General features: G+C 44.1%; 1 protein-coding gene across 1 annotated transcript in view; it reads left to right on the top strand.

Moving 5' to 3' along the window:
- The first annotated feature begins 1,238 nt into the window (after window positions 1-1,238).
- LOC115148338 (proprotein convertase subtilisin/kexin type 6-like) overlaps window positions 1,239-10,577 on the top strand; it is a 29,314-nt gene continuing 19,975 nt past the window's right edge. The window contains exons 1-2 of the mRNA XM_029690259.1: window positions 1,239-1,248; window positions 2,085-2,150. Coding sequence (XP_029546119.1) covers window positions 1,239-1,248; window positions 2,085-2,150 — 76 coding nt within the window. The remainder of the gene's footprint in view (window positions 1,249-2,084; window positions 2,151-10,577) is intronic.

The raw sequence follows: 10,577 nt of genomic DNA, 5'->3' as shown, positions 1-10,577 counted from the left end.
AATATAGAGTTGCACCCCCTTTTTGCCCTCAGAACAGCCTCAATTCGTCGGGCATTGACTCTACAAGGTGTTAAAAGCATTCCACAGGGATTTGGGCCCATGTTGACTCCAAAGCTTCCCACACTCGTGTCAAGTTGGCTGGATGTTCTTTGGGTGGTGGACCATTCTTGATGGTCCACACATGGGAAACTGTTGAGTGTTAAAAACCCGTTCACCCTCTGAATGGAACAGATACACAATCCATGTCTCAACTGTCTCAAGGCTTAAAAATCCTTCTTTTACCTGTCTCTTCCCCTTCATCTACACTGATTGAAGTGAATTAAACAAGTGACATCAGTAATGCATCATAGCTTTCACCTGGATTCACCTGGTCAGTCTATGTCGTGGAAAGAACAGGTGTTCCTAATGTTTTGTACACTCACAGTATAGTGAAATATGCAATTTGACCAATAGGCCTAGCTGATTTTATCACCTGTGAGTGACTGAAAGAAGATTGTGCGGGGCCATTGAAGATGGCAATCTGATATCTAGGCTAGTCTGCTTTCTAAATGAAGTCTGCCATTCAATGGTAGATTCAACAGAGAAAGTATATTTCTGCAGGATATGTTTTGAACGCGGTCATTCACCGATAGGCTAGTATTCTTCCTTTTTCATACAGTAGGCCTACCTTAGTAAATTACAACTGCCTTGGTATGTGAAGGCGCTTCAGACGTTGAAAAGAATTAGAGGGAAAGGTTTTGTAAAAACATCTGAGAAAAAATACATGGAATTTACCTTTTTCTTCCAGAATAGTGGGATTTTCATGCTTTTTTGAATGGGGAGTCTTGTGCCACTGTGTCAAATGCTAATTTACACAAATGACTGGAAGGTCAGGATAAATGGGGGACCTGCCTCTGCAGACAGCATAGCGGAGAAATATGGATTACACAATATGTATTACACATGGATTACACATGTTTGGAATACCCAAACACGGGCTAATTTAACCATCAGTAAAAAAATAAATATTACTTTCATGCATTGGGTTGACCTAGCAGCTGGGTCTTTTTTTAATATAATCCATAGGTTATGTTCAGGAGGCATGGCCTACTAGGGACATGGCTTTCAGATAGTTATTTGTGGCCACCTGTGAGAATAAATGTAATTCCTGTTCATCAAGTTTGTACTCTGCAAATGTAAATGTTCCTTGAATATTTTTGCACATTACACTGGGATATGTATAGGCTGTTGAGGAATTCATGCACTTGTGTAAGTCTCATTAAAGCTACAAAAGTGTCAGTGTTCAACCTTAACATTGTAATAACAATACAGCAGAACAGATTAACAGAAATTACATTTACTCTCACTTGTGGCCAAAAATAACTATCTGAAAGCCACGCCTCTATTAAGCCACACCTTGAGTCTTCTGATCTGAACCGCTGGGTCATATCTCAATAACCCATCACCAACAACCCAACCATGCTCTTATAAAGATAACAACCCAACTAAATGACCCAATGCCTGCAACCTAGCAGTTGGGTCATCCAAACAACCCAGCATTTGGTTCGAAAGATTTATTTCAGTAATCTCACAACTTCAGATGTTCTTCGACAGTTTGAATGGGACCAGGGAGTCATAATTTCCATTTATGGATGACAACAGCAGTACGGTCCTAGATGGATTAGCCAAAGCACTACTCTTACTGTTTTGTCCTTCCCTCTATTCGGGTCCTGAAAAAAACATGATCTGTTTTGTGTGTACTAAACTAAGTTCCGTTTTGTTTAGGTCCAGGCTAACATACAGTACGTAATGGTGGCATTATGATAAACCTGGGTGTCAGAAAGGAGTGTTCCCACGGTGTAGCTCAGCCCATGACTCAGTACCTAGGGCTCAGGTTGCCATGGCCTGAATGTTTAGCAGGGGTATAAAGGAACATTTTCAATGACTGATGTCAATGTCAGCTTCATTATTTATCAGCCATTTAGACATGGGGCCACAGTTGAAAAAGCAGCGGACCTCATTAGGATTCATAATCATGATTGTGTATTTGTGTGTTTATGTATTTCCTACTTTCCTCAGATTGGATCACTGAACAACTTTTATAGTTTTCGCCACAGCGGTCGACGGTGTCCAACAAAGACGTTACCGGCCACATCACCAAGGATACCAAGGTACTGTAACTAGAGTCCACTGGAGGTGTTATTGGCACCCTCCTACATAATTTATCAGCTGCATGACGTCCTGCACACACGCAGGCACACACACATTAGACACACTAGATTTACATAAATACATATATATGAATATCATTTGACCTTTCACCTGTAAGGGATTCAGCAGAATCAGCAAACATGCAAAACAAAAGTGTGCATTCCATACTAAGTAGCTTACAGTAGTGGTCCTGTAACCTCCATGTCACTGGAGGTGGAGTGGATGCAGCAGCAGGTGGTCCATCAGAGGACCAAAAGGAACTCCAGAGCCAGTCACATCTACTCAGTCGATGTCAGGACTAAACACACTCACCCAGGCCCCACCCAACCTAACCAGACCCAGAACTAGACCCAGAATCAGAACCAGAATCAGAGCCAGAGCCGGACCCAGACACTGGTCTTCAATGACCCCCAGTAGAGCACACTGTGGTGCATTGTATTATACTATCCCTCCACTGAGCTCAGACGAGGGCACACAAACTACACTGCAGACATAATGGCCTCGTTGCAACACTTTTAAAATGGATCTTTTGTTCTTACCTTGAGGTAATCACTAATCTGACATGACATGATTGATGAGAGCAATGTAAAGTGAAACAGATCAGTGATTACCTCAAGGAAGAAAGGAAGGATACATGTTAAAGTCATTTGAAAGGTATTATTGAATACTGCATTGTCGGGGTTAGAGCTTGCAAGAAAGGCATTTCACTGTACTTGTGCATGTGACATTAACACTTGAAACTTGGCCTTTGGTTTACAAACATGCTGCAGGTTTGTGTGCATTACCCACATATGCCCCATTGTTTTGTGTTTTGTGAGGACCCCTTGCAGTTATAACTATTACTAAAGTGATAGATAATGATCCAAATAAACAAGTAAACATGATATTGCTGCGGGACTTGATTCCATTCAGCCACAAGAGCATTAGTGAGGACGGAAACTAATGTTGGGCGATTAGGCCTGGCTCGCAGTCAGCGTTCCAATTCATCCAAAAAGGTGTTCGATGGGGTTGAGGTCAGGGCTCTGTGCAGGCTAGTCAAGTTCTTCCACACCGATCTCGACAAACCATTTCTGTATGGACCTCGTTTTGTGCACAGGGGCATTGTCATGCTGAAACAGAAAAGGGCCTTCCCAAAACTGTTGCCACAAAGATGGAAGCACAGAATTGTCTAGAATGTCAATGTATGATGTAGCGTTAAGATTTCCCTTCACTGGAACTAAGGGGCTTAGCCCGAACCATGAAAAACAGCCCCAGACCATTATTCTCTTCCACCAAACTTTACAGTTGGCACAATGCATTCGGGCAGGTAGTGTTCTGGCATCCACCAAACCCAGATTCAAACCCAGATGGTGAAGCGTGATTTAGTACTCCAGAGAACGCATTTCCACTGCTGAGTCCGATGGCTGCAAACTTTACACCACTCCAGCCGACTCTTGGCATTGCAAATGGTAATCTTAGGCTTGTGTGTGGCTGCTTGGCCATGGAAACCCATTTCATGAAGCTCCCGAAACACAGTTATTGTGCTGACGTTGCTTCCAGAGGCAGTTTGGAACTCGGTAGTGAGTGTTGCAACCGAGGACAGATGTTTTTTGAGCACTACGGGCATCAGCACTCGGCTGGCCCGTTCTGTGGGATTGTGTGAGCCATTGTTGCTCCCAGAAATTTCCACTTCAATAACAGCACTTAAAGTTGACCGGGGCACCTCTAGCAGGGCAGACATTTGACAAACTGACTTGTTGGAAAGGTGGCATCCTATGATGGTTCCACGTTGAAAGTCACTGAGCTCTTCAGTAAGGCCGTTCTACTGCCAATGTTTGTCTATGGAGATTGCATGGCAGTGTGCTCAATTTTATACACCTGTCAGCGGGTGTGGCTGAAATAGCTGAATCCACTAATTTGAAGGGGTTTGGCAAATGTCCCGAATGTAAAAGTCCAGAGCGTAGACAATATGCAGTCAAAGCTCTTGGCCGGGAGATTTTAAAGGTCAATGCAGAGTATTAAAACGCAAGCTAAATGTCTGGTCTACTTTGTCTGCAGACACCGCCTGGTTGATTTGTGAGTAACAAGGTTATGACTGGTGTGATAGAAGAAAAAGCACCAGACTTGAATGGAGGAAAAAAGGCCAATTGGCCACTAACTTTTTTTTATGTCTGTGTATCTTAGGACCCCTTTGCCCGTCAGGATGTCAATGGGAATGATGATGATCCCACGGCCAGATATGACTCCTGCCATGACGTCTGAGCGACAGGTAGCCTAGCGGTTAAAGTATTGGGCTAGTAGCTGAAAGGTCGCTGCTTTGAATCCCCGAGCCGACGAGGTGAAAAATCTGTCAATGTGCCCTTGAGCAAGGCACTTAAGCCAAATTGCTTCTGTAAATCGCTCTGGATAAGAGCATCTGCTAAATAAGTAAAATTTAGATGACAATGTACAGGTCGCTCATTGCTAGAGCCAGGAGTTTTCCTTGGTTAGGCCACATGGTGGAGGCGGATGCCAGGAGAACTGCCAGGTCTCTGACCTCCTCCCTGCCCGAATGCATTGTGACAACTGTAAAGTTTGGTGGAGGAGGAAAAATGGAAGCGAAGGTAACCTGCATAAATGATTACCACCCCGTAGCACTCACGTCAGTAGCCATGAAGTGCTTTGAAAGGATGGTCATGGCTCACATGAACAGCATCATCCCGGATACCCGATACCCACTCCAATTTGCATACCGCCCCATCAGATCCACAGATGACGCAATCTCAATCGCACTCCACACTGCCCTTTCCCACCTGGACAAAAGGAACACCTATGTGAGAATGCTGTTCAATGACTTTAGCTCAGCGTTCAACACCATAGCGTCCACAAAGCTCATCACTAAGCTAAGGACTCTGGGACTAAATACCTCCCTCTGCAACTGGATCCTGGACTTCCTGACGGGCCACCCCCAGGTGGTAAGGGTAGTCAACAACATGTCTGCCACGCTGATCCTCAACACTGGAGCCCCTCAGGGGTGCATGCTTAGTCCCCTTCTGTACTCCCTGTTCACCCACGACTGCGTGGCCAAACATGACTCCAGCACCATCATTAAGTTTGCTGTTGACACAACAGTGGTAGGCCTGATTACCGACAATGATGAGACAGGTCAGGGAGGAGGTCAGAGACCTGGCAGTATGGTGCCAGGACAACAACCTCTCCCTCAATGAGAGCAAGACAAAGGAGCTGATCGTGGACTACAGGAAAAGACGGGCCGAACAGGCCCCCATTAACATCGACGGGGCTGTATTGGAGCGGGTCGAGAGTTTCAAGTTCCTTGGTGTCCACATCATCAATTAACTATCATGAGCCAAACACACCAAGACAGTCCTGAAGAGGGCACGACAACACCTTTTCCCCCTCAGGAGGCTGAAAAGATTTGGCATGGGTCCCCAGATCCTCAAAAAGTTAAACCGCTGCACCATCGAGAGCATCCTGACCGGGTGCATCACCACCTGGTATGGCAACTGCTCTACGTCTGACCATAAGGGTAGTAAGAGGGTAGTGCGTATGGCCCAGTACATCACTGGGGCCAAGTTTCCTGCCATCCAGCACATATATACTAGGCGGTGTCAGAGGAAAGCCCCAAAAATTGTCAAGGACTCCAGTCACCCAAGTAATAGACTGTTCTCTCTGCTACCGCACGGCAAGCCGTACCGGAGTGCCAAGTCTAGGACCAAAAGGCTCCGAAACAGCATCTAATGCCAAGCCATAAGAATCAAATCAAATTTATTTATATAGCCCTTCGTATATCAGCTGAAATCTCAAAGTGCTGTACAGAAACCCAGCCTAAAACCCCAAACAGCAAGCAATGCATGTGAAAGAAGCACGGTGGCTAGGAAAAACTCCCTAGGAAAAACTCCCAAGAAAGGCCAAAAACCTAGGAAGAAACCTAGAGAGGAACCAGGCTATGAGGGGTGGCCAGTCCTCTCTTGGCTGTGCCGGGTGGATATTATAACAGAACATGGCCAAGATGTTAAAATGTTCATAAATGACCAGCATGGTCAAATAATAATAATCATAGTAGTTGTCGAGGGTGCAACAAGCACGTCCGGTGAACAGGTCAGGGTTCCGTAGCCGCAGGCAGAACAGTTGAAACTGGAGCAGCAGCATGGCCAGGTGGACTGGGGACAGCAAGGAGTCATCATGCCAGGTAGTCCTGAGGCATGGTCCTAGGGCTCAGGTCCTCCGAGAGAAAGAGAGAATTAGAGAGAGCATATTTAAATTCACACAGGACACCGGATAAGACAAGAGAAATACTCCAGATGTAACAGACCCTAGCCCCCCGACACATAAACTACTGCAGCATAAATACTGGAGGCTGAGACAGGAGGGATCAGAAGACACTGTGGCCCCATCCGATGATACCCCCGGACAGGGCCAAACAGGCAGGATATAACCCCACCCACTTTGCCAAAGCACAGCCCCCACACCACTAGAGGGATGTCTACAACCACCAACTTACCGTCCAAAGACAAGGCCGAGTATAGCCCACAAAAATCTCCGCCATGGCACAACCCAAGGGGGGGGGGCGCCAACCCAGACAGGAAGACCACGTCAGTGACTCAACCCACTCAAGTGACGCACCCCTCCCATGGACAGCATGGAAGAACACCAGTAAGTCAGTGACTCAGCCCCTGTAATAGGGTTAGAGGCAGAGAATCCCAGTGGAAAGAGGGGAACCGGCAAGGCAGAGACAGCAAGGGCGGTTCGTTGCTCCAGCCTTTCCGTTCACCTTCACACTCCTGGGCCAGACTACACTTAATCATAGGACCTACTGAAGAGATAAGTCTTCAGTAAAGACTTAAAGGTTGAGACTGAGTCTGCGTCTCTCACATGGGTAGGCAGACCATTCCATAAAAATGGAGCTCTATAGGAGAAAGCCCTACCTCCAGCCGTTTGCTTAGAAATTCTAGGGACAATTAGGAGGCCTGCGTCTTGTGACCGTAACGTACGTGTAGGTATGTACGGCAGGACCAAATCGGAACGATAGGTAGGAGCAAGCCCATGTAATGCTTTGTAGGTTAGCAGTAAAACCTTGAAATCAGCCCTTGCCTTAACAGGAAGCCAGTGTAGGGAGGCTAGCACTGGAGTAATATGATCAAATGTTTTGGTTCTAGTCAGGATTCTAGCAGCCGTATTTAGCACTAACTGAAGTTTGTTTAGTGCTTTATCCGGGTAGCCGGAAAGTAGAGCATTGCAGTAGTCCAGCCTAGAAGTAACAAAAGCATGGATTTATTTTTCTGCGTCATTTTTGGACAGAAAGTTTCTGATTTTTGCAATGTTACGTAGATGGAAAAAAGCTGTCCTTGAAACAGTCTTGATATGTTCTTCAAAAGAGAGATCAGGGTCCAGAGTAACACCGAGGTCCTTCACAGTTTTATTTGAGACGACTGTACAACCATCCAGAATAATTGTCAGATTGAACAGAAGATCTCTTTGTTTCTTGGGACCTAGAACAAGCATCTCTGTTTTGTCCGAGTTTAAAAGTAGAAAGTTTGCAGCCATCCACTTCCTTATGTCTGAAACACAGGCTTCTAGCGAGGGCAATTTTGGGGCTTCACCATGTTTCATTGAAATGTACAGCTGTGTGTCGTCCGCATAGCAGTGAAATTTAACATTATGTTTTCGAATGACATCCCCAAGAGGTAAAATATATAGTGAAAACAATAGTGGTCCTAAAACGGAACCTTGAGGAACACCGAAATTTACAATTGATTTGTCAGAGGACAAACCATTCACAGAGACAAACTGATATCTTTCCGACAGATAAGATCTAAACCAGGCCAGAACTTGTCCATGTAGACCAATTTGGGTTTCCAATTGCAATAAGACTGCTGAACAAGTCATAAGACTGCTGAACAATTAATCAAATGGCAACCGTACTATTTACAATCGACCCCCCCATTTGTTTTTACACTGCTGCTACTCGCTGTTTATTATTTATGCATAGTCACTTCACCCCTACCTACATGAACAAATTACCTTGACTAACCTGTACATTGACTCGGTAACGGTACCCCCTGTATATAGCCAGTGTAGGAAAAAGTACCCAATTGTCATACTTGAGTAAAAGTAAAAATACCTTAATAGAAAATGACTCACGTAAAAGTGAGTCACCCAGTAAACTACTACTTTAGTAAAAGTCTGAAAGTATTTTGTTTTAAATATACTTAAGTAACAAAAGTAAATATAATCGCTAAAATGTACTTAAGTATCAAAAGTAAAAGTATAAATCATTTCAAATTCCTTATATCAAGCAAACCAGACGGCACCATTTTCTTATTTTTTTAATTTACGGATAGCCAGGGGCACACTCCAACATTCAGACATAATTTACAAAAAAAAGCATGTGAGTTTAAGTACTTTACAACACTGTATATAGCCTCGTTATTGTTGTTTTATTGTGTTACTTTTTATTATTTTTTACTTTGTTTATTTGGTAAATATTTTCTTAACTCTTTTTGAACTCCATTGTTGGTTAAGGGCTTGTAAGTAAGCATTTCACGGTGAGGTCTACACCTGTTGTATTCAGAGCATGTGACAAATAAAGTTTGATTTGATTTGACACAGTCAGGAAAAATCTCTGTCTCATTGCAGTTTTGCAAAAACATAGTCTATTTTATAAAGTAAACATGTTTTGCCCACAATTATGCTGTCACGCCCTGACCATAGAGAGCCATTGTTTCTCTATGGTGAAGTAGGTCAGGGTGTGACTGGGGGGTATTCTAGTTTATTATTTCTATGTGGGGTTCTAGGCTATTATTTCTATGTTGGTGATTTGTATAATTCCCAATTAGAGGCAGCTGGTATCGTTGTCTCTAATTGGGGATCATATTTAAGTAGTAGGTGCCTATTTGCACTTCACTGTCTTCACGTTTCATTTCTTCATTTATTGTTTTTGTATTTTGCTAAGTTTCACATTATAATAAAGACATGGAACGCTACTCACTCTGCGCCTTGGTCCAATTATGACGACGATCGTGACATATGCTCATATACTGTATTATGTTCATATCAGGGTTGGGGTCAATTCCATTTAAATTACAGTCAATTCAGGAAGTATACTGAAATTCCAATTCTCTTCAATGCTTTTCAATTAGAACATTTTAGAAATTCTAATTGTGTTTACTTTCTGAATAGACCCCAACCCTGGTTCAATTGCATATTCAATTTGTTTGATGTCGTATGTATTGCCTGTTTCCTCATACATACATTGCATTCGGAAAGTATTCAGGCCTCTTGACTTTTTCCACATTTTGTTATGTTACAGCCTTATTCTAAAAAAACATATTTTTGTAATTTTTGCAAATGTATTCAAAATAAAAAACGGAAATATCACATTTACATAAGAATTCTGACCCTTTACTCAGTACTTTGTTGAAGTACCTTTGGCAGCAATTACAATCTCGAGTCTTATTGGGTATGACGCTACAAGCTTGGCACACCTGTATTTGGGGAGTTTCTCACATTCTTCTATGCAGATCCTCTCAAGCTCTGTCAGGTTGGATGGGGAGCGTTGCAGCACAGCTATTTTCAGATCTCTCCAGAGATGTTAAATCGGGTTCAAGTCCGGCCTCTGGCCGGGCCACTCAAGGACATTCAGAGACTTGTCTTGAAGCCACTCCTGCGTTGTCTTGGCTGTGTGCTTAGGGTCATTGTCCTGTTGGATGGTGAACCTTCGCCCAAGTCAAGTCTGAGGTCCTGAGCACTCTGGAGCATGGTTTCATCAAGGATCTCGTACTTTGCTCCGTTCATCTTTCCCTCGATCCTGACTAGTCTCCAAGTTCCTACTGTTGAAAAACATCCCCACAACATGATGCTGCCACCACCATGCTTAACCGTAAATGATGATGCCAGGTTTCCTGCAGACGTGATGCTTGGCATTCAGGCCAAACAGTTCAATCTTGGTTTCATCAGACCAGAGAATGTTGTTTCTCATGGTCTGAGAGTCCTTTAGGTACCTTTTGGCAAACTCCAAGTGGGCTATCATGTGCCTTTGACTGAGGAGTGGCTTCCGTCTGGCCATTCTACCATAAAAGCCTTATTGGTGGAGTGCTGCAGAGATGGTTGTCCTTTTGTTAGGTTCGCCCATCTCCACAGAGGAACTCTGGACCTCTGTCAGAGTAACTATCAGGTTCTTGGTCACCTCCCTGACCAAGGCCCTTCTCTCCGATTGCTCAGTTTGGCCCGGTGGCTAGCTCTAGGAAGAGTCTTGGTGGTTCCAAACTTCTTCCATTTAAGAATGAAGGAGGCCACTGGGTTCTTGGGTTCACTGGGTTCAATGCTGCAGAAATGTTTTTATACCCTTCCCCCGAGCTTTGCCTCAACACAATCCCGCTCGGAGCTCTACGGACAATTCCTTCGACCTC

Source organism: Salmo trutta, chromosome 15 (genome assembly GCF_901001165.1).
Source record: "Salmo trutta chromosome 15, fSalTru1.1, whole genome shotgun sequence".
Lineage (NCBI taxonomy): Eukaryota > Metazoa > Chordata > Actinopteri > Salmoniformes > Salmonidae > Salmo > Salmo trutta.
Note: the sequence above shows the minus strand (reverse complement) of the source record. Positions and strands in the feature narration are given on the sequence as shown.